This window comes from Sapajus apella, unplaced genomic scaffold (genome assembly GCF_009761245.1).
Source record: "Sapajus apella isolate SASKATOON/1434 unplaced genomic scaffold, GSC_monkey_1.0 scaffold33, whole genome shotgun sequence".
NCBI classification, from domain to species: domain Eukaryota; kingdom Metazoa; phylum Chordata; class Mammalia; order Primates; family Cebidae; genus Sapajus; species Sapajus apella.
Window position 1 is genome coordinate 10,910,722 of NW_022436973.1, and position 24,405 is coordinate 10,935,126.

At 44.5% G+C, this 24,405-nt stretch overlaps 1 protein-coding gene across 1 annotated transcript in view; it reads right to left on the reverse strand.

Moving 5' to 3' along the window:
- Nucleotides 1-51: 51 nt before the first annotated feature.
- Nucleotides 52-24,405, reverse strand: part of KIF3B (kinesin family member 3B) — a 53,244-nt gene continuing 28,890 nt past the window's right edge. Inside the window, exons 2-9 of the mRNA XM_032295276.1 lie at nt 22,882-24,349; nt 19,853-19,954; nt 19,521-19,643; nt 19,307-19,425; nt 8,732-8,845; nt 7,969-8,074; nt 5,003-5,181; nt 52-3,763 (exon numbers count right to left, since the gene is read on the reverse strand). Of these exons, the coding sequence (XP_032151167.1) occupies nt 3,667-3,763; nt 5,003-5,181; nt 7,969-8,074; nt 8,732-8,845; nt 19,307-19,425; nt 19,521-19,643; nt 19,853-19,954; nt 22,882-24,285 (2,244 nt within the window). The 5' untranslated portion in view covers nt 24,286-24,349 and the 3' untranslated portion in view covers nt 52-3,666. The remainder of the gene's footprint in view (nt 3,764-5,002; nt 5,182-7,968; nt 8,075-8,731; nt 8,846-19,306; nt 19,426-19,520; nt 19,644-19,852; nt 19,955-22,881; nt 24,350-24,405) is intronic.

A 24,405-nucleotide genomic window follows, 5' to 3' on the forward strand; every position in this document is an offset into this window, starting at 1 on the left:
GTCAGCCACAGGCATGTCATTTTCAAACCCCTTAGTCATTCATAAGGACACTTTTTTGTAGGTACAATAAATCTGATTGCAATTTTTATTACACATCTTAGTTTAGAATCACTTTTACATTCCTAGACAAAGAGATGATACAAATAAATATCAATTGTAAAACTTAGAGCCCCAAGTATTGATTGGCATATTCTTTGTCTAAAGGTAGCCAAAGAGAAGGTCAAGATCAATAACAACTTCAAGGAGCCATAAAGCTCACTGCCTCCTGCCTGCCCCAGGATCACTCCTTTCATAAATAACCCAGAAGCATTTCATTCAGGAAACAAGGGCAGGCAGAAAGGTGACAGATTTCTCAATAGCACAAAACAACGCCTTGTGTGATAGACAATCGCCAGGCCCACTATTCTTAGCCAGTTCCCTCAGAGTATTGTTACTATGGCTTTTAGTATATTAACAGCCCCATTTTCATCCACTGATGGGGTTCAGATGGTCCAACACGCCTCAACCCCAAGTGGGAAATGAGAGGCAGAACTGACATCCATGTTAACAGGGAATCGACACTTCTCAGAAACTTGGCAACGATTCTACATTCAGTGAGGGAGGACTTGTCAGAGTCAGACAGGAAAAGCAGAGCACGGCCCCTGCCCAAGCTGCAGCACTCTGGCGCCCTTGGTCATGGAGGTGTGGGTGAGCAATTCAAGCAGCATGCAGGCATTAGACGGGAAACAACCCAGCGGTAGGTCAGTCTTAAGAAAGTGCTTCATGCCTACTATTTGGGGCCTTGGGTTCTGAATCCAGGGGACTGAGACATGGACTTTAAAATATGAAGCCAGATACATTCTCCAGATCACAGCAAAAGGGGGTCTCCTGGGGGCTGCATACACAGTCTCAAACTCCTTCTCCTGATGGTCCTCTTAGATCCTGCTAGACTTGCTTTCAGACTTCGCTAGCTGCTGCTGGCATGAAGGCCCTCGGATGGCTCAGAACATTCTAGGTATGACTAGAGACATGAAAACCTGGTCCCTCAGTGGGCTTAGTAGGTCCTCTACCTATTTGGCTCAATGCAGAGCCCAAAGCAGCAGCTTTCTGGTGGCAGCAAGACATTCTACAATCTGCTGTATTCAAATATTTATCGGATCCATTTTGAGAGAAGAAAAGCACCAGAGACTGCTTGGAAAGGGACGGCTTCGTTTCCAAATGAGTCTTCTTTTGCCTTCTTAGAAAAGCTCTATGTGTCACTTAACCACCCTTGGTCAGAAGAGTCACCTCGAGATACCAGTATGAAGGTATAGGGTTATCTGCAGTTTTCTTTTCTTTTTTTTTTTTTTTTTTTTTTTCCTTTTTTTGAGGTGGAGTCTCACTCTGTCACCAGGCTGGAGTGCAGTGGCGTGATCTTGACTCACTGCAACCTCTACCTCTCAGGTTCAAGTGATTCTTGTGCCTCAGCCTCCCAAATACTAGGACTACAGGTGTGCACCACCACACCTAGCAAATTTTTGTATTTTTAATAGAGATGGGGTTTCACCATGTTGGCCAAGCTGGTCACGAACTCCTGACCTCAGGTGATACACCCACCTTGGCCTCCCAAAGTGCTAGGATTACAGGCATGAGCCACTATACCCAGCCAGTTATTTGCAGTTTTCAATTCTCAGATTTGCTACATAAATATTTTTAGCCTACAGAATTCAGATTAGCTTTGAGGATATGTGGTGTGAGAGACACGTGTAACTAGCAAACAACCAGCTTAGGCTATCCACCTTAGTGTTTTGCTCTTATGCAAACAGACAAATTCTCAGTACATAAGAAGCAGGTTTGATCTCAAGAAAAGAGGAGGGAAGGCTCTATTATGCTGAAAAGGGCCCTGGGTTCAAAAAGAAGGGTTACTAAAAAGGAGATAAGCCGCTGGACAACAGATCTCCATTGTGCAGAATGCTAAGACATTGCACTTAGTACCTCCTATTTCCCATGGGTTCTGATCCAGAAATGTGCCCTGGGAACTGAGCAGCTGAGTTAAAGTATAACTCAAGGCCCACCTTAGTTGCCACTTTCCTGAGGCACCGTGCCAGCAAGGTGCACCAGTGTGGCAGACCTGGAGACTCACACTGTCCCCTCAGGCTTGGCTCATGGACTCAGACACCCACATGGGAGTGCTTCCAGCCTGGATTAGTCATTCAATGGGCCTTTAATAAAGACAAAAGGCAACAACTGCACATTAGTGTATTTCTAATATTGGGCAAGTTCTTGGTCTCTCTCTTACAGACACACATGGACACATTCACAAAACAGGCACCATCGTGTTCTCACACCCACACACACTCATGAGCTTCTCTTGGGGGACAATGAGTAATATTCACCTAATGACCAACATAAAATGAAGCTCTGAATCTCAACAATACAGGGAACTAAAACTTACAAACCAAACTAGTATATGTAAACAGGATTCTGAACTCTCCTCTGAGCCTATTCAATCACGCAGCCACTCTTGCCAGCATCTTAGGTCTGTGCCTGGAGGGAGCCACAGTTCTAGGATTTGGTGAGTTCTGACTCTGCTGAAGGCAGGCAGGATTCCTTTGCTTCCATCTGTTATGCCTTCCCTACCCATTGCACTGAGTCTCATGTCTCCATCTCTGCATCTGCCTAGCTACTCTTCTGCTCTCTGTATCAATATGGAACAAAGCAGGGAATTCAAAAGTGCCACTATACGTCCCGTTCCCTCAACTCTAGCCCCATCAGAGAAGGCAGAACCAGCCTCCTTTCTCCCACAAAACAGGCCTACTGCAGAGCATGCTCTGGAGGCAGAGGATGGGCCCACACAAGGATGCTCAGAGTACGTGTGCATGGGAAAAGATGGTGACAAATGAAGAGTTTAAGTGACATGGTGTATGGACATGGCACCAGCTTACAGGCTTACAGACTTAGGTCTTTGACAGGATGGTCATGGTTTTGAGGTTTTAAAGAAGCTGTTTCCCTAAACACTCCAAGGAGGCAAAGGGAATGTTATTTCTATTGCTCCCAACATTGAGTCCTTCAGGAGCAGAAACTGGAAGAGATTTCCTCACTGAGCAGCTCTCAAGGGCAGATCCGCTTCTTACTGAGGTGCATGGAAGCAGGACTGCTGATGGTGCCCACCTGGGGCCTGGATCCAAATGCGATTTCTCATTTCTCCAACAAGAACAGGCACATATTCAAGTTCTAGGGCTTTCACTTTTCAACCTCACTGTCATTTTATCCTGAGGCTCTAAAGATGTGGTCCTGCTAAGGTGACTCCTGATTCTGCCCTATTGTTCAACAAGAAGGGAGCCCCATGTAAAGAACAGGCTAGAAAAGGAGAGGGGAGAGAAAGGGAGAGCAGGGGAAGGGGGAGAAGAAGGCAAGGGGGAAGGAAGCAAGGTCACTGGTCATTCTCTTGCTTTCCACTTGGACTATCGCACTGTATCTTACCCATGCATTTCTGAGATGCTAATTAAAAGATGTTTCCCAGAGGAGCTGAGTACCAGATGAGGACCAGCACATTCCACCAGCTTAAGTTGGTTGATCTGCAAAGAGGCCATCGCTTCTCCTCAGGGGAACAGTTCTGAGTTTGGGCTGAGTCCTCTCTATAGCTTTTTGCTAGTCTTCTCTCAGAAGGCAAATGCTGTGTCCACCCTGGGAGAAGAGGAGCTGGCTTTACTTTGGAACCAGCCCCCGAGACTGTGGATAAAGCTGAGATGCAGGGGTTCCTGAGGAAGAGGAGGAGGATCCCGACTTCCTTCCACTTTTAGGCCTGCAAAAGTCAAACACATGTTTACATTACATGTCCCTATCTCTGTCCCTGACACATCAGAATTAACATTTCAAGGTAGCCTTTCTCCAATGGCCTTAAAATGACAATACGTTCAACTGTAAAACCACTAGACTAGCACAGCCTAAATCTTTGGCCATGGTCAAAATGGCCTCAGAATGGAGGTGTGGAACCTGAGAGAAGAGACTCTGATGCTTAGCAATTGTTCTTCCTTTAAAACCAAAGCTTGACTGTCCTTTCCAGATTGATAAAGAAAACATTAAGTTTGTAGGTAGAATTTCTTCCATTTTGGTTTTCCACTGAATTATTTTCCTAAAACTTCTAATCTAGAATGTAATAAGACAGATTTCTACTTCTGCACCAAATAGGTGAGGTAAACTTAGCATGGAGACCCAGAGCCTGGGCTGCGGATGTGGGTTGACCCGTTTCTGAATTCTTGCTTTGGCCCTTACTTGCTGGGTTTCCTTGGAGATGGCTATTTTCTAAGTTTGGCTAATTCTCTAAGTTTAAGATGGCTAAGATGGTTAATTCTCTAAGTTTCGGTTTTCTTGTCTGTAAAATGGGACCGATTATAATATTTACCTCATACATTTTTTTTTGAGATGGAGTTTCACTCCTGTTGCCCAGGCTGGAGTGCAATGGTGCGATCTTGGCTCCCTGCAACCTTTGCCTCCTGGGTTCAAGCTGTTATCCTGCCTCAGTCTTCTGAGTAGCTGGGATTACAGGCATGAGCCACCACGCCCAGCTAATATTTTTGTATTTTTAGTAGAGATGGGGTTTCTCCATGTTGGTCAGGTTGGTCACGAACTCCTGACCTTGTGGTCTGCCCGCTTTGGCCTCCCAAAGTGCTGGGATTATGGGCATGAACCACTGCACCCAGCCTACCTTATAACGTTTTGCAGGAAATCATTAAGAGAATGTTTGTAAAGCACTTAGAACTACAGAACACCTTGTGAGAACTGAAGAACTGACTGCTACTTCACCAGAACACATTCACCTTACGGTACGGGGCTGGGGACATTCAGTATTCTGCCATTCAGTATACCTGGCATAATGTCTCAACCATAAATATTTGTAGAATTAATAAGTAAACATAGGAGTAATATGGCAACATTTTCCAGTGTGTTCTGCAAAGTATTCCATGATAAACAAGCATTCTTGCTTTGGTCTGTCCTTGTTCAAACATGTTCTGTTTAAACACACCTCATCAAAGCCACTCACCTGGCCTTGGATTTCTTATTTGCAGTGCTTTCAAAGGATGATGCATCCACCTGTATCTCATCTTCATCCTGCAGGGCCGCATCCAATGCAGCCTGGACCTTGGGGGCAATGGCTGGGCCCTCGTAGTCTCTGGTCGTCCGGCTGGGCATGTCCAGCTCTAACAGCACAATGTTTTCTGCCTGCAGAAGCAAGCCATCGGCAGCTAGATTAGCCTCCAACTGGACACAGACAATACAGGCAATCGAGGCCCCTTCCAGGAACAGAAGTGTGAATTGTTTCTTATTGAGGGCCTACCAAGAAAGAGCCTGCCTAAAAGAAGTGATGCAGTTTTATAACACTAACCCCACCTCATTTTTTGCTTTTGCTTTCTTTCTTTTAAATAACTCAAAGCCGGGAGGAATGGCACCCAAGGAGCTAACTCATCTTAATCTTCCTAATCTTAATCTTCTTAAATTATCTCTGGCTGCCGAGAGAGACTCAGAAACATTTTAAAGATTATTTTAAAGTAAAAATCTTTCACTATAGGCCGGGCGCGGTGGCTCAAGCCTGTAATCCCAGCACTTTGGGAGGCCGAGGCGGGTGGATCACGAGGTCAAGAGATCGAGACCATCCTGGTCAACATGGTGAAACCCCGTCTCTACTAAAAATACAAAAAATTAGCTGGGCATGGTGGTGCGTGCCTGTAATCCCAGCTACTCAGGAGGCTGAGGCAGGAGAATTGCCTGAACCCAGGAGGCGGAGGTTGCGGTGAGCCGAGATTGTGCCATTGCACTCCAGCCTGGGTAACAAGAGTGAAACTCCGTCTCAAAAAAAAAAAAAAAAAAAAAAAAAAAAAAAAAAATTAAAATCTTTCACTATAAAAATAATACAAATTCCTTATTGATATTTATAAAATACAGATGAGCAAAAAGAAAAAAATAAATAAATTGAGTGTGCTTCCACCAACCAGAGCAAAACAGTTTACATTTTGATATATTTTGTGCCACATTTTGTATTCATGTGTATACTTCTGGTACAGATTACTCTATAACTTAATACATTGTGTATCCTAGTTCAGCCACTTGCCATACTACCTGACCTTCAAGCAACAGGACTGACTGCATAGAGGAGATGGGGAAGCTTAATTAGAGAAAGCAGTCAAGTGTTGGGTACAGTGCCCGGCACATGGCAAACGCTTATAAACAGAAGCTCTCAGCTGGGCATGGTCATCCCAGTGCTTTGGCAGTCCATAGTAGGAGGATCACTTGAGCCCAGGAGTTTGAGAAAACAGTGAGCTGTGATTGTGCTACAGCACTCCGGTTTGGGTGTCGCAGTGAGATCCTGCCTATAAAAAAAAAAAAAAAAAAAAAAGGCCAGTGCAGTGGCTCATGCCTGTAATCCCAGCACCTGAGGTCAGGAGTTCAAAAGCAGCCTAGACAACATGGTGAAACCCCATCTCTACTAAAAATACAAAAATTAGCTGGGTGTCCTGGCACGTGCCTGTAGTCCCAGCTACTAGGGAGGCTGAATCACCAGAATGGCTTGAACCCAGGAGAAGGGGGTTGCAGCGAGCAGAGACTGCACCACTGCACCCCAGCCTGGGTAACAGAGCAAAACAAGAAAAAAGAGCTTCTGTTTTTCTATTTTGGGGTCATTAAATAGTCCTCCGTGATGTCCCTTTAAATGTCTGCATGACTGACACACATTTTCTGAGATGAAAGTACCTGAAGCTTTTCTGACAGGTCCATCTCCTGTGACTACACATCTGTGTTCTCACCAGTCTTCTCACAGAGCCATTTTGAAGCTCTTGTTAATACTGATTGGCCATGATGGATAGGAGGTTTGTATTCTTCTCCTTCTCTAGTACTGACTCTTTTTTTTTTTTCAGATGGAGTCTTGCTCTGTCCCCCAGGCTGGAGTACAGTGGCACAATCTTGGCTCAATGCAACCTCTGCCTCCAGGGTTCAAGCTGTTTTCTTTCCTCAGCCTCCCAAGTAGGTGGGACTATAGGTGTGTGCCACCACACCTGGCTAATTTTTGTATTTTTAGTAGAGATGGGGTTTCATCATGTTAGCCAGGCTGGTCTCAAACTCCTGACCTCATGTGATCTGCCCACCTCAGCATCCCAAAGTGCTGGGGTTACAGATGTGAGCCACCGTGCCTGGCATCTACTACTAACTTTCTAAACTTCATTCATCTTTTTATTTATTCCCATTAGTTATTATTATCATTTTTTTGAGATGGAGTTTCGCTTTTGTTGCCCAGGCTGGAGTGCAATGGCATGATCTCGGCTCACTGCAACCTCCACCTCCTGGGTTTAAGCAATTCTCCTGCCTCAGCCTCCCGAGTAGCTGGGATTACAGGCACCTGCTATGATGCCCGGCTAATTTTTATATTTTTAGTAGAGATAGGGTTTCACCACATTGGCCAGGTGAACTCCTGACCCCAGGTGAACTCCTGACCTCAGGTGATCTGCCCACCTCGGCCTCCCAAAGTGCTGAGATTATAGGCATGGGCCGCTGTGCCTGGCCTATTAGTTATTATTTTTATTATATTTCCTTATTTTTTGAGACAGGGTCTCTGTCACCCAGGCTAGTGTTCAGTGGCACAATCTTGGCTCAATGCAACCTCTGCCGCCCAGGCTCAGGTAATCCTCCCACCTCAGCCTCCCAGGTAGCTGGGACTACAGGCACACACCACCACATCTGGCTAGTTTTTGTATTTTTAGTAGAGTTAGGGTTTCGCCACATTGCCCAGGCTGGTCTCAGACTCCTGGGCTCAAGCAATCTGCCCACCTTGGCCTTCCAAACTGCTGGGATTACAGGTGTGAGCCACTGTGCTCAGCTTATTAATTGTTATAATTGTTGTTATTGTTTTCAAGTACCTCTGGAAAGAGGGTATAAAATCCGAGTGGAATAGTATTTAAAGGTTTACACAAATCTAAACTCCAAAGAGACAAGAGAAAAACCCAAGAAGGACCTTCTTACCCTGTATCGGGGCTCTGGACGAATCATCATGGACATTCTTGCGTGCTGGCTCAGTGGTCTCTTATATCCCACGGCTGAGACTGGCCGCTTCATCATTTGCTGATTCCTGAAAATGAACTGCAGTGTTAGAGCCCTGGCTGGAGTCCTGTGGAACCAACACTGGGAAGACTCTGATAGAACCTGAAGCAAGTAACCCCCTGGACCGCAGGCTGACATAAGTGGGACAGGAGCTGACTCTCTTTTCTGCTTGAGTTGCTTTCTGATTCAGAGCATCATGCATCTTTTAAGCCAGAAGGGATTTTAATCATCGCCCAGTTCATGGACGGCATTCACAAAGCATAGCTGTCAACACTCCCCACCTCTGCGTCCCTGCCAGGTGTCTCCCGTCCTTCCAGCAGGACCCGGACTTAGAGTGAGAATCCTTCTCAACACTGTGGGTCAGAATGACACACAAACAGCTCTGAATTGCCCTCATGTGGCCTAGCATATTTCACTTCACAGATGGGGAAACAGAAATGCAGGAACTTTGGAAAAGTCACTTGCTCACTAGTGACAAAGTCTCCCAATTCCTAAAACCACTCTCATCATCAAACTTTCACCTGGTGGATCTATGGCACCTACAAAATCAGAAATACAATGGGTTTTGAGTTTCAATGAGCCAAAATGTGTTCTTACCATACCCCTTTGTTGATCGAAGGTGTCTTGTCATCAACATTCTTTTCCTGCCCCATACTTGAAAATATACAAGTTAATAGTGACTTACTCCAGTCTGGTTATAGGATGTAGTTTCCAATGATCTTCCTCTTCATCAAAGAAAGCTCTATTCATAATTTTACTTTTTTCTTCCAGAGGGATAAAGTTTTCTATGATAAGATGCCTGTAACATAACGTAACATAGGTGAAAACAGATACAGAATACACATGAAGTGACGGCTATCTGGTCTCATGCATGGTGAGTAATTAGGTAAGAGTCAAGGCACACAGCAAACATTTACTCAGCAGGTACTATGGACCTAGCAGCATATAAAGAGCTGAGATACAGACACAAAGACATCTGGTTCCTGCCTGCAACAAAAGGTAATGGTGCAGCTCTGTTAGGTATAACAGGCACTGAGAGTGGTCTGTCTTAGAAATATGGAGAGGTCGCTTCTGCCTGGGAAGGGGCAGGATGTGAATGGGCTGAAGAGTGAGGTGATGCCTGGGCTATACTGGAGTGAACAGATGCTACCTGAAGTATCTTTGAGAGGGCCACAGGTGCTGCTAACCAAGGTTATTAACTTCCAAAATGCCAAAAACAGAATAAATTAAGCTGCCTTACTCCAATCCCATGGCTTGTTGTTCAAGCTGGAAATTTTCCCTTTCTTACTGATCAAGATAAAAAGCAGGACTGAATGGATTTCAGTCCCTGAGAGCACTGAGAATGAAGACCATTCCTATGTATAGTCTCTGCCTGATAAGTGCCCAGGAAACACATCAAACAAGGAAACTGGAACCCACTGGTTGTGTCTCTCTATGGTGATGACTGTCTCCTGTTACATCTCTGCCTTTATTCTTTTAAAGCCTCAAGACAAAACAATGCTAAGAGGAAATAACGTGGAAGGGACACAGAGAAAACAGAACAGACTAGTATAGGGTACTGTGAGAAACAGGCTGACTCACTGTTTACTCAAAAGATATAAAAAGAGATACAGGCTGGGCATGGTGGCTCACGCCTGTAATCCTAGCACTTCAGGAGGCCAAGGCGGGTGGATCACCTGAAGTCAGGAGTTTGAGACCAGCCTGGCCAACATGGTGAAATCCCGTTTCTATGAAAATACAAAAATTAGCCAGGTGTGGTGATGGGCACCTATAATCCTAGCTACTCGGGAGGCTGAGGCAGGAGAATTGCTTGAACTTAGAGGGCGAAGGTTGCAGTGAGCCATTGCATTCCAGCCTAGGCTAAAACTCCATCCAAAAAAAAAAAATAAATAAAAAGAGATATAATAATGAAAATAGATTCCTTAGAAAAAAAATATTTTGGTGGATCCCCTGAGGTCAGGAGTTCGAGACCAGACTGACCAACATGGCAAAACCCTGTCTCTACTAAAAATATAAAAATTAGCCATGTGTGGTTGACCTGTAATCCAAGCTACTTTGGAGGCTAAAGCATGAGATTCACTTGAACCTGGGAGGCAGAGGTGGCAATGAGCCAAGATTGTGCCACTGCACTCCAGCCTGGGTGACACAGCAATAATCTGTCTCAAAAAAAAAAAAAAAAGAAGAAGAAAATGTAAAAAACATAATTTACTCACAATTTCACTATCCTGAGATAAATATTATTAATATTTTGGTATATTTTGTCCTGATTGTTTTTCTAGAGGTACATACCTACAAAGAGGACTGACCGACACATACATTTAATTAATATTTTTGGAGACAGTCTCATTCTGTCACCCAGGATGGATGTAAAGTGGTGCGATCTCAGCATACCGCAACCTTCATCTCTCGGTTCAAGTGATTCTCGTGCCTCAGCCCCCGGAGTAACTGAAATTACAGGCACACGCCACCATGCCTGGCTAATTTTTTTTGTATTTTTAGTAGAGACAGGGTTTCACCATGTTACCCAGGCTGGTCTTAAACTCCTGAGCTCAGGCAATTTACCCACCTCAGCCTCCCAAAGTGCTGGGATTATAGGCATGAGCCACCACATGTGGCCCACATTTAATTTTAAGGGCTCTTTTCCAAATTTAAAATTTGGTCATTAAAAGAATCCCTTTGAAAAGTTCTTCTGCTGGGCGCAGTGGCTCACGCCTGTAATCCCAGCACTTTGGGAGGCCGAGGCGGGTGGATCATGAAGTCAGGAGTTCAAGACCAGCCTGACCAACATGGTGAAACCTGGTCTCTACTAAAAATACAAAAATTAGCTGCACGTGGTGGCACACGCCTGTAATCCCATCTACTCAGGAGACTGAGGCAGGAGAATTGCCTGAACCTGGGAGGCAGAGGTTGCAGTGAGCCAAGATCGTGCCACTGCACTCCAGCCTGGGCGACAGAGTGAGACTTCGTCTCCAAAAAAAAAAAAAAAAGAGGAAAAGTTCTTCTTTGGCCAGGCATGGTCATTTGTCACCCCACTAATGAAATCATGGATCCAGACAAAGATCACCTGTTGGCTGAAACCATTAGCTCCGCATTTCTCAAGCCAGGCTGCACATTCATATTACCTACAGAGTTTCAAAAAATATCTTGCCCAGACCTCATGAGAGATCATTAAGAGTTCTCAAAATACATTCACCAAACCAGCAGAAGCAATACCTGGAACCTATTAGAAATGAAAATTCTCAGGCCCTGCCCCAGCCTTTCTGAATCAGCCTCTGGGTGTGATACCAAGCAATCTGTGTAACAATCCCTTCAGGTAATTCTGATGCCTGCTGAAGTTTAAGGACTACTGCCCTAGACCAATTAAATCAGAATCTCTGAGGTGGGGCCCAGACATCACTAATGTTTAAAACTTCTCAGTTTGAGGCCAGGCGCGGTGGCTCAAGCCTGTAATCCCAGCACTTTGGGAGGCCGAGGCGGGTGGATCACGAGGTCAAGAGATCGAGACCATCCTGGTCAACATGGTGAAACCCCGTCTCTACTACAACTACAAAAAATTAGCTGGGCATGGTGGCGCGTGCCTGTAATCCCAGCTACTCAGGAGGCTGAGGCGGGAGAACTGCCTGAACCCAGGAGGCGGAGGTTGCGGTGAGCCGAGATCGCGCCATTGCACTCCAGCCTGGGTAACGTGAAACTCCGTCTCAAAAAAAAAAAAAAAAAAAACTTCTCAGTTTGTAGCCAAGGTTGGGAACCAGTGCTTTAGAGATAGCTTTTAGTTAAAACTAATAAAGGGGATAGAGATACAAGTTAATTGACACCATGAGGAAAGAGACCAACAAATCCAGAATGCAGTATATTTCTTTTTTTTTTTTGAATTGGTGTCTCCCTTGGTCGACCGGGGTGCAGTAGCATAATCTTGGTTCACTGCAGCCTTGAACTCCTGGGCTCAAGCAATCCTCCTGCCTCAGCTTCCCAAATAGCTGGAACTGCAGGCACATGCCACCACTCCCACCTACAATGTGGGCTATTTCTACAGGCTATCTGACTCAGTCTTTTCAACAAGTCAACTATGAAAGAAAAAATATATATAAACATGTATTTTTGAGATGGAGTTTTGCTCTTGTTGCCCCGGCAGGAGTGCAGTGGCACAATCTTGGCTCATTGCAAACTCTGCCATCTAGATTTAAGCAATTCTCCTGCCTCAGCCTCCCAAGTAGCTGAGATTACAGGTGCATGCCACCACACTCAGTTAATTTTTGTATTTTTAGTAGACACAGGGTTTCACCATGTTGGCCAGGCTGCTCTTGAACTCCTGACCTCATGATTCACCTGCCTTGGCCTCCCAAAGTGCTGGGATTACAGGCGTGAGCCACCACACCTCGCTGAAAAATATTTTTTAAAATAAAAAGAATTGCCTCAGATTAAAATAAGTCTAAGAGATTTAATAACCAAATGTAACATGTAGTCCTAATATGTAGATCCTAATATGAACAAACCAAGAAAATCTAAATGTGGATTGGTTACTAGAAAATACTAAGAAACTTAATTTTTTTAGGTGTAAAATATCATGTAGACAAAAACCAAATATATATATATATATAAAATTTTTTTTTGAGATGGAGTCTCACTCTGTTGCCTAGGCTATAGTGCAATGGCACAATCTCAGCTCACTGCAACCTCTGCCTCCAGGGTTCAAGCAATTCTTCTGTCACAGCTCCCCCAGTAGCTGAGATTACAGGCACCCAGCATCACGCCCAACTAATTTCTATTTTTTATAGAGACAGGGTTTCACCATATTGGCCAGGGTGGCCTTGAACTCCTGACTTCAGGTGATCCATCCACCTTGGCCTCCCAAAGTGCTGGGATTACAGGTGTGAGCCACTGTGCCCAGCTGATATTTTTATATACTAGTAATTAATATTCCAAAAATAAAATTAAGAAAACAATGTCATATACAAAGCACCCAAAAAACCCTTAGGTATAGATTTAACAAAAGAAGTACAAGTCTTGTACTTTGAAAACTCAAAACATTCTTGAGAAAAATTAAAGAAATAATAAATAAATGGAAAGACATCTCATGTTCATGGATCTGAATACTTGATACTGTTAAGATGACAATATTGCCAAAATTGATCTACAGATTCAACACGATCAATATCAAAATCCCAGCTGGCTTTGTTTGCAGAAATTGATGAGCTAGTTTTAAAATGTAGAGGCATACCTCAGAGATACTGGGGGTTTGGTTTCAGACCACTGCAATAAAATAAGTATCGTAATAAAGCACATAACACAATTTTTCCCAGTGCATATAAAAGTTACGTTTACACTATATTGTAGTCTATTAAATACTATTTTGTCTAAAAAAAGTACAGACTGTAAAAATACTTTATTGCTAAGAAATGCTTACACAGAGACATGAAGTGAGCATATGCCATTGAAAAAATGGTGCCAACAGCCAGGCATGGTGGCCCACAACTGCAATCCCAGAACTTTGGGAGGCCAAGGTGGGCAGATGACGATGTCAGGAGATTGAGACCATCCTGGCCAACATGGTGAAACTCTGTACTAAAAATATAAAAATTAGCTGGGTGTGGTGATGCATGTCTGTAGTCCCAGCTACTTGAGAGGCTGAGGGAGGAGAATCGCTTGAACCTAAGAGGTGAAGGTTGCAATGAGCTGAGATCGTGCCACTGCACTCCAGCCTGGTGACAGAGTGAGGCTCCATCTAAAAAAAAAAAAAAAATGGTTCCAACAGATTTGCTCTTTGCAGGGTTTCCACAAACCTTCAATTTGTAGAAAATGTAATATCTGTGAAGTACAATAAAGCAGAGTGCAATAAAACAAGGTATGCTTGAATATGGAAATGCAAGGGCTTAAAACACTCTTGAAAAAGAAGAAGAAGCTTGGAGGACTCACATTCCCTGATTTCAAAACTTACTACAAAGCTACAGTAATTAACAGTATTAAAAGAAATAAATGCTTACATTTATGGTCAACTGCCTTTTTTTTTGAGACGGAATTTTGCTCTTGTTACCCAGGCTGGAGTGCAATGGCGCGATCTCGGCTCACCGCAACCTCCGTCTCCTGGGTTCAAGCAATTCTCCTGCCTCAGCCTCCCGAGTAGCTGGGACTACAGGCGTGCGCCACCATGCCCAGCTAATTTTTGTATTTTTTAGTAGAGACGGAGTTTCACCATGTTGACGAGGATGGTCTCGATCTGTTGACCTCGTGATCCGCCCTACTCCTTGGCCTCCCAAACTGCTGTGATGACAGGTGAGAGCCACCATGCCTGGCCGCAACTTTCAATAAGTATACCAAGACAATGAAATGGGGAGTGAAGAGCTCTTTCAACAAATGGTGCTGGGACAACTGGATATCTGCATCCAAAACACTGCACTTGAAACCCTACTTCACACCATACACAGAAATTAACTCAAATGGCTCACAGCCCTAAATGTAAGACCTAAAACTATAAGCCTCTAGAAGATCTAAGACAATGAAACATACGTCCACAAAAACACTTGTACATGAATGTTCATGGCAGCACTACTCATAACACCCAAAAGTAGAAATAACCCAAATGTCTATCAAATAATGAATGGATAAATAAAATGTTATATATTTATACAATAGAATATTATCTGGCCATAAAAAATGAATAAAGTACTGATACATGCCACAACATGGAAGACTGTTGAAAATATCATACTAGCCTTGGCAACACAGCAAGACCCACCCTTATAAAAATAATTTTAAAATTAGCCAGTGTGCTAGCATGCATCTGAAGTCCCAGCTACTCAGGAGGCTCAAACAGGAAAATCACTTGAACCCGGCAGGTCATGGCTGCAGTGAGCTATGATGGCGCCACTGCACTCCAGTCTGTTTCACAGAAGAAGGCTTTATCTCTAAAAAAAAACACTCAAGAAAACACATACACACACACACACATACACACAGTGGAAGAAAGCAGTAACAAAAGGCCGCATTACTCCAGTATTATTCCATTTATAAATTTATACGAAAGGTCCAGAAAAGGCAAATCTAGATAGATACAATACCAAAAGTACAATAAACAAAAGAAAATAGAATTAAATTGGGCAACATCACAATGGAAATCTTTTGTGCTATAAGTAATACCATCAAGAAAGTTTAAAAACAACTCACAGAGGCTGGGCGTGGTGGCTCATGCCTGTAATCCTAGCACTTTGGGAGGCCGAGGTGGGTTGATCACCTGAGGTCAGGAGTTCAAAACCAGCCTGGCCATCATGGTGAAACCCCATCTTTAAAAAAAAACAACTCACAGAGCAACAGAAAGTATCTTTGAATCATGAATCTGGCAAGGGAGTGGTATCCATAATATATTAATATAAAGAGCTCTTAAAACTTGGCTAGGTATGGTGGCTCATGCCTGTAATCCCAGCATTTTGGGAGGCCAAGGCAGGTGGATCACCTGAGGTCAGGAGTTCGAGACCAGCCTGGCCAACATGGTGAAACCCTGTCTCTACTAAAAATATAAAAATCAGCTGGTCATGGTGGCACATGCCTGTTGTCCCTGATACTTGGGAGGCTGAGGCAGGAGAATCACTTGAACCCCAGAGGTGGAGGCTGCAGTGAGCTGAGTTTGCACCATTGCACTCCAGCCTGGGTGACAGAGCCAGACTCTGTCTCAATAAGAGAAAAAGAAAAAGAACTCTTAAAACTTAATTATTGGCTGGGTGCGGTGGCTCACTCCTATAATCCCAGCACTTTGGGAGGCCAAGGCGGGTCGATCACCTAAAGTCAGGAGTTCAAGTTCAAGATCAGCCTGGGCAATATGGTGAAACACCATCTCTACTAAAAATACAAATATCAGCTGGGCATGGTGGCGGGAACCTGTATCCCAGCTATTCGAGAGGCTGAGGCATGAGAATCACTTGAAACCAGCAGGGTAGAGGTTGCAATAAGTCAAGATTGCACCACTGGACTCCAGCCTGGATGACAGAGCAAGACTCTGGCTCAAAACACACACAGACACAAACAAACAAACAAAAACCTTAATTACAAAAATCAACCCCATTTTTAAAATGGGCAGAGGATTTGAATAGGTATTTCTCCAAAGACACACGAATGGCCAATAAGCACATGAAAGGATGTTCAACATCATCAGTTATTAGGGAAATGCAAATCAAAACCATAATGAAGTACCACTTCACATCCATTAGGATGTCTATAACAAAAAAAGACAGGCCATAACAAGTATTGACAAGGATGTGGAGAGGCTGGCACGGTGGCTCACACCTGTAATCCCAGCATTTTGGGAGGCTGAGTCAGGCAGGTCCCTTGAGCCCAGGAATTTGAGACCAGCCTGGACAATATGGTAAAATCCCATTTCTACAAAAAATACAAAAATTAGCTAAGTGGGATGGCCTGCCCCTGTAGTCCCAGCTATTCCAGAGGCTGATGTGGGAGGATCGCTTGAACCCAGGAGGTGGAGGTTGCAGTGTGCTGAGATTGCACCACTGCATCCCAGCCTGGGTGACAGAATGAGATTGTCTCAAAGAAAAAAAAAGGATGTAGAGAAATTGGTGGTAGAAATGTAAATTGTGCAGCCACTGTGGAAAACGGTTTGGCGTTTTCTCAAAAAGCTAAACACTGAGCTACCATATGACCCAGCAATTCCACTCCAATGAATATATCCCAGAGAAATGAAAACACACATCCATATAAAAACTTATACATGAATGTTTATAGAAGTATTATCCATAGGCTGGGCACGGTGGCTCACACCTGTAATCCCAGCACTTTGGGAGGTTGAGGCAGGTGGATCACGAGGTCAAGAGAACGAGACTATCCTGGCCAAGATGGTGAAACCTTGTCTCTACTAAAAACACAAAAATTAGCTGGGCGTGGTGGTGCACACCTGTAGTCTCAGCTACTTGGGAGGCTGAGGCAGGAGAATCACTTGAACCCGGGAGGTGGAAGTTGCAGTGAGCAGAGATTGCACCACGGCACTCCAGCCTGGCAACAGAGCAAGACTTCATCTCAAAAAAAAAAGAAAAAAAAAGAGCCAGGAGTGTGGGTGCAGTGGCTAATGCCTGTAATCCCAGCACTTTGGAAGGCCAAAGCGGGCAGACCACAAGGTTAGGAGTTCGAGACCAGCCTAGCCAACATGGTGAAACCCTGTCTCTACTAAAAATACAAAAAAATTAGCTGGGTGTGGTGGCGGGTGCCTGTAATCTCAACTACTTGGGAGGCTGAGGCAGGAGAATTGCTTGAAACTGGAAGGCAGAGGTTGCAATGAGCTGAGATCACACCACTGCACTCCAGCTTGGGAAAAAGAGCAAAACTCCGTCTCAAAAAAACCAAAAAACAAACAAAAAAAAGAAGTATTATCCATTACAGCTGAAGACTAGAAATAATGTGAAAGTGTATAAACTGAAAAATAAATAAATATGTGGCCTATTCATACAGTGGAATATTATTCAGTCATAATAAAGAACAAGTGATGTTGGGACTACCAGATATCTGCTGCATGATCCATGAAAGCATCTTGCTAAGCAAAAGATGCCAGGCACAAAAGGCCACATAGTGTATGATTCCATTTATATGAGATGGCCAGAATAGGCAAATCCATTGAGACAGGAAGCAGATAAGAGATTACTTTGGGTTGGGAAAGTGGGTAATGAAGAGTGACTGTTAGTTAACTGGTAGAGTTTCTTTTGGAGGAGGGTGATAAAAATGTTCTAAAATTAAATTGTAGTGGTAGTTTCACAGTCCCATGCATGCATGTATATATATACACTGATTGTGTACTTTATCATTTTTAAATTTTTAAATTTTTATTTTTGAGACAAAAATCTCGCTCTCTCACCCAGATGGAGCAAAGCGGTGTGATCTCAGCTCACTGCAACCTCCACCTCCCAGGTTCAAGTGATTCTACTGCCTCAGCCCCCGAGTAGCTAGGATTGCAGGTGGGCACCACCACACCCAGCTAATTTTTGGATTTTTAGTAGAGACAGGATTTTACCATGTTAGCTAGGCTGGTCATGAACTCCTGGTCTCAGGTGATCCACTCATCTAGGCCTCCCAAAGTGCTGGGATTACAGGTATGAGCCACCATGCCTGGCCTGATTTGTACACTTTAAATATGTGAAACGTATGGTATGTGAAGTATGTCTCAACTAAGCTGTTTTAAAAACAGCATTGTGGGCTGGGTGTGGGGGCTCAAATTTATAATCCCAGCACTTTGGGAGGAAACAGGAGGATCACCTGAGCCCAGGAGTTTGAGATCAGCTTAGGCAACAGAGAAAGACCCCATCTCCATAAATTTTTTTTTTTTTAAATTAGCTGGGCATAATGGCACACACCTGTAGTCCCAGCAACCTGGGAGGCTGAGGTGGGAGGATTGTTTGAGCCCACGAGTTAGAGGCTGCAGCGAACTGTGATTGTGCCACTGTACTCCAGCCTGGGTGACAGAGCGAGATTCTGTCTCAAAAAAAACCCACTGTGATCATATATGTAAGTATGTAGGAATGAGATAACATGAGGTAAGATTTGCTTCAAAATATTTTTATGAAAGATAGATGGTAAAAGCTTGTTAATCCTTGAATCTGGGTGATGGGTACTTGGGTATTCATTATACCATTCAGAAAACTGTCATAATAAAAAGTCAAGTTAATAAAAGATTCCCTCTTATCATCAGACAGATGTAAGACCAGAATCTTTAAAAGCTTTGAGAAGGCAGGGTTGGAAGAGAACTTGATCACCTGTGAAGTCATTTGGTTAACAGATGGGATCCAGAGATGGAAAGTGACTTTCTCAGGAATGAACAGAAGATGGGGTAGCAGGAGATAAGCTGGAGAAGGACCCTGTCCTCAGGGCTGTTTCTATTATTTTTCTTTTCTTTTTTTTTTTTTTTTTTGGAGATGAGATGTAAGTCTTGCTCTGTTGCCTAGGCTGGAGTGCAGTGGCACGATAACAGCTCACTGCAATCTCTGCCTCCTGGGTTCAAGTGATTCTCCTATCTCAGCTTCCCAAGGGACTACAAGCATTTGCCACCACATTCAGCTAATTTTTATATTTCTTAGTAGAGATGGGGTTTTACCATGTTGGCCAGGCTGGTCTTGAACTCCTGACCTCAGGTGATCTTCCCGCCTGGGCTTCCCAAAGTGCTGAGATTACAGGTGTGAGCCACCACACCCAGCCAGGGCTGCTTCTAACTAAACAAACAAGACCAATGACTCAGCTAGTGGCTTGGGGGCACCTTGGAAGGTCTGGCACTTACTTGAGTTTCAGCTCCCTGGTGAGCTCATTCTGAGTCTGCTCTAGCTCTTGGCGCTCCTTGATGTGTTCTTCTTGGAGGTCGTGGATCTCAGCCTTCACTGCCTGAAGCTTGGAGAAGAGCTGGAACGAGGGGAGAGGCAGGTGAGAAGGGAGCATAGCGTTCTCCCTTTCCCTAAATCTCAAGGCACCTCCATCTGGCCTCATTCCTTTCATACCTTTTTGAGTTTTTTGGTCTTGATGTCCACCTCTTGCTGCAATGAGCTGTATGTCTCTTTAAGTTCCAAGGTCTCCTCATCTCGACTTTCCATCTGTTGCTGGATTTCTCTTTCTCGACGTTTCTGAGCAACATGACAAAATTCATCAGCTTGCTCTTAGAGACTGTGTCTATGCTGGGTTCCCCAACCTAGGACCAGAGTCTCCAGCTAGGATGAGGCATATACACCTTGCTCATTCTCTTTGAAGAGAGTCTAATATGAGAGAAGTTTGCTCTACAGCATAAATACACCCTACCCCATCCCATTCTCCCTGAAAAAGAATGAAAAGTTACCTGCTCTGCAATTTCCTGTCGTTTCTGCTCCAGGATTTTCTGCTGTTCATTCGTATGATCTACTATGTTTTTTCCTCCAACAAGCAACTTACTCTCCATAGCCTGAGTGAGAAACAAAGTAGAATCCATCTCGTGAATGGTTTCCCTCAGAACATAACTCCTCACAGGGGAGCCTGTGAAAGATAAAGACCTCAGGACTGAGCCAAAAGGGACAAACTCTGGGAAAAAATACACTATGCTCAGCTGTACCCATCCATCAATGGTGAGGGACTGCGGCAGCTTCACTAGAGGCTTCTTGGTAACACTGAAAATACAGCTTCTCCAGACACATGAATTTCAGCTTTAACAAAAAAATCTTTTGCTGGTTTCTACAAAGTATTAACCCCGCTTAGAACATATTAAGCAGCTCCTTTATGTTATGTCCTAGAGATGCAATGTGAACGTGAATCATAAAGCTCACAATCCACTGAGCAACAGACAAGCAAGCAGGCTTTAACCATATGGCCCCAGATGCCATCATGAGGAAAAGACAGTCATTAATGGGAGAGGCACACTGGCGGGACAGAATTCAGACTTTGTGGGACTTTAAAAAGTTTTTTAAAGACAGGGTCTAGTTCTGTGTTGCCATATGAGTTAGAGGCTCACACCTGCAGCCCTGGCACTTTGGGAGACTAAGGTGGAGGGCTGCTTGAGTCCAGAAGTTCAAGACCAGCCTGGGCAACACAGTGAGCCTTTGTCTCTACAAAAAAACAAAATTAGCTGGACATGGTGGTGTGGGCCTATAGTCCTAGATACTCAGAGGCTGAGGTAGAAAGATTGCTTGAGCCTGGGAGGTCAAGGCTGCAGTGAGCCAAGACTGCACCACTGCACTCCAACCTGGGTGACAGAGTGAAACCCTACCTCAAAACAAAACAAAACAGAACAAAATATGGGTACAGCCACTCACACAGTGCAAGTGCAGCAGTGAGGAGGCTTTGACATAATGGCGTCTCAGAGCCCCTCCCTGGAACAAAGTTATCTCCTAACTGTGTTGTATATGACTGCATTTCACATTAGGTCTTAAAAGTCCTGGAAGGGACTTCCAAGGTTTTAAGAACCCTGCCTCTGAAGTACAATAGCACCCAGCTCTGTGAAAGGGCCACTAATGAAGCCACTGATGACAGAAAACACTACAGCTTCATATAGTGGGGGTAGGAGGGAGGCAAAGAGAACTTATAACTTTAAAATCTGTAAATACGGAGACGTTTTAGGATAGAAATCAAAGTTGACATGAATTCAATAAAACAGAACTCAACACTTCCAAGGAATTCTGGCTTGCGGTTGGCCTGCGGCCATCCTCAGACCTCCAAGTCTCCCTTTGCACTCTCCTCTGCCATTAAAGCCCAGTGGAGCCCAGAGTCCAGGCACCTGCAGGCACAGTGCATTGCCACCAGAAAGAAGACTCAAAACAATGGTAGCCTACACACTCGCGAATGCTAATAGCCATTGGGTGGAAAATGGAGTCGATGTAAGGAAATATATTAGCACCCAGGGGTTGGGAGAGGAGGCTGACGACAAGAAAGTAGCGTGAGGACATTTTTGGGGGGATGGAAGTGTTCTGTATCTTGTGTGATCAGGGTACTGCATACTGAAACTGCACTGAGAGGCTATTCTACATGCAAACATTAGTCTGATCATCACAAGTGCTGGGAAGGATGAGGGGCAGCCAGAACTCATATCCTGCTGGTAGATGCTTCAATCTGCACAACCACTTGAGAAAACTTGTCCTTGTCTAGAGAAGTTGAAGCTGCAAATACCCTAAGACCTAACAGTGCCAGACAAGACAATCATGCACGTCCATGTCTCCTGAAGCCAAGCACAAGAGCATTCACAGCAGGAACTGGAAACCCGTATATCAGGAGGATGGAATACCATGGAATCCTTGTAACAGTAATAATGAATGAACCGCAGCTTCAGGCATCAACGTGGATAAATCTCATGAACATAATGTTGCACAAATAAAAGCAAATGGCATGAGTGGGATTCCATTTATATAAAAGCAAAAAATTATGTGAAACGAAACCATGTTTTCTTTAGAGATATATGTGTACAAGCTAAAACTATAAGAAAAAAACAAGGAAACAACAACCACTGAACTCAGGATGATGGTTCTCTCTGGGGAAGAGGAACACAATGAGCTACTAAAAATATGCGTGTCAGCTGGGTTCGGTGGCTCTGGCCTGGAATCCCAGCACTTTGGGAGGCTGAGATGGGAAAATCATTGAATCAGTTGAGCCCAGGAGTTCGCGAAGAGCCTGGACAACATAGTGAGACTGTGTCTCTACAAAAAATTTTAAAAATTTAGCCAGGCGAAGTTGCATGCCTATAGTCCTAGCTACTTGGGAGGCTGAGGTAGGAGGATGAGGGTTTGAGCTTGGGAGGTTGAGGCTGCAGTGATTGGGCCACTGCACTCCAGCCTGGTTGACAGAGTAAGACTCTGTTTCCAAAAAGAAAAAAAAGCAAGAAAGAAAAAAGAAAAAAAAAAAAAAGCCAGACATAGAGGCTCATGTCTGTGATCCCAGCATTGGGGATGCCGAGACAGACAGATTACCTGAGGTCAGGAGTTTGAGACCAGCCAGGCCAACAAGGTGAAACCCTGGCTCTACCAAAAATGCAAAAATTAACCCAGTGTGGTTGCGGGCACCTGTAATCCTAGGTACTTGGGAGGCTGAGGCAGGAGAATCACTTGAACCCAGGAGGCGGACGTTGCAGTGAGCCGAGATCACACCATTGTACGCCAGCCTGGGTGACAAGAATGAAAATCCATCTCAAAAATAAAAAAAGGATGTTGTTCTATTTCTTACACTGGGTGGGGGGTACATGGGTGTTACTTTCATTGCTGTTCTTTACACTATGTGCATATGTAACAGTCTCATTATTAATTCCATTTTCATTTTTGTAAATGGGAAAAAATCATATTCATGTCAATTAAACAGACGTTTATTGAGTACTGGATATCAAGGGCCTAAGGAAGGGTATGACTGTGGTACCTTGATCTTGGCGCCCAGCATCTCGGCAGCATCCTTCTCCCGCCGCAGGTCCTCCATCTTCTTCTCCTTCTCCTTCAGTAGCCTCATCTTCTCCTCTGCAACCAAGCTGTGATCCTCTACAATGGCCCGTTTCTCAATCTCCAGTTTTTCTTGCTGTTCCCGCCAGTAATCATCCTTATCATCCCCTTCCTCCTCACCCTCTTCTCCCTCCTCCTCCTCCTCTTCCCCACCCCCACCACTGCCACCACCTTCCCTCCGCTTCTCTCGCCTCCTCCTCCTGCCTATGGACCGTTTTTCCAGCTGGGCCTTGAGCCGAGCAATTTCTTCCTGGAATTCTCGAAGGAGGGCATCCTTGGGGTCCTCATTGACCCTTGGTTTGTTCTTAATGTTTTTGGCACGGTTGGCATATCGCAGAGTGGTCAGAGTCTCTTCTACATTGTAAGAGGCAGGCCCCACATTGGCCACCATCACAGTCTTAGCATTGCCACCAAGGGAATCTTGGAGGAGCCTGGTAAGCTTTGAGTCCCGATATGGAATGTGAGTGCTTTTGCCGTCCACCAGAGCAGAGATGACGTTACCCAAAGCGGAAAGGGAGAGGTTGATCTTGGTAGCTTCTTTTAATCTTTCCCCTTGTGCGCCAGTCTTGGCTTGCCGTTCGCTGCCAGCAAGATCTACAAGGTTCAATTTCCCTACACGGATGTGGTTTTCACCATCGAGGCCCACCTCACTGCACTCAATAGTGATAACGAAAATTGCATGGGAACGTGAGCTGTGCTCGTTCATGTTGGTAGCACCGACAGAACGGTTCTGGTTCCCCACATTCATCACGTGCTCTATCTCCTTCACACTCTTGGTGACAAAGGAAGACAGGTCTTTCACATACACTCCTGTGTCAGGCCTCTCTTTGAGCTCAAGCCTTTTGGTCTGATCCTTTGAGAGCAGATCTCGGATCTCCTCCTGGTAGATCTCTAAGTAAGAAGCCCTGACCAGGTACTGTTGATTCTGGGATCGAGAGATGTGGGTGAAGATGTGGTCAAATGAGTTGGGAATGACTCCTCGTTTTTCCGGGTCACCACGGATTCCTTCCATTGTGTAGGTCTTTCCCGTCCCAGTTTGTCCATAGGCAAAAATGGTTCCATTGAAACCTTGCAGGACGGAGTCAACAAGCGGTCGGAATGTCTCATCGTACAGTTCAAACTGCTTGGCATTCCAGTCATAGACTGCGTCAAAGGTGAAGGTCTTGGGCATTTCATGGGCCGTCCCTTTGGGGTTCTTCACAGACACCTGCCCCAGTTTAACATCCACATCCACCACTTTGTCATATGAAGCAGCCTTTTCCTTGCCATTCATGGGCCGACAGCGAACCACCACCCTGACCGACTCTGAGCTTTTCAACTTTGACATGATGAACTCTGACCCAGTCAATCTTGAGAGGTGTCAATTCAAAATGTATCAGAATGCTAAGGACCTAGAAAAAAAGCAAAAGTAAATAAGCACAGTATTGTTGTTATTGGGGGCTGCCTG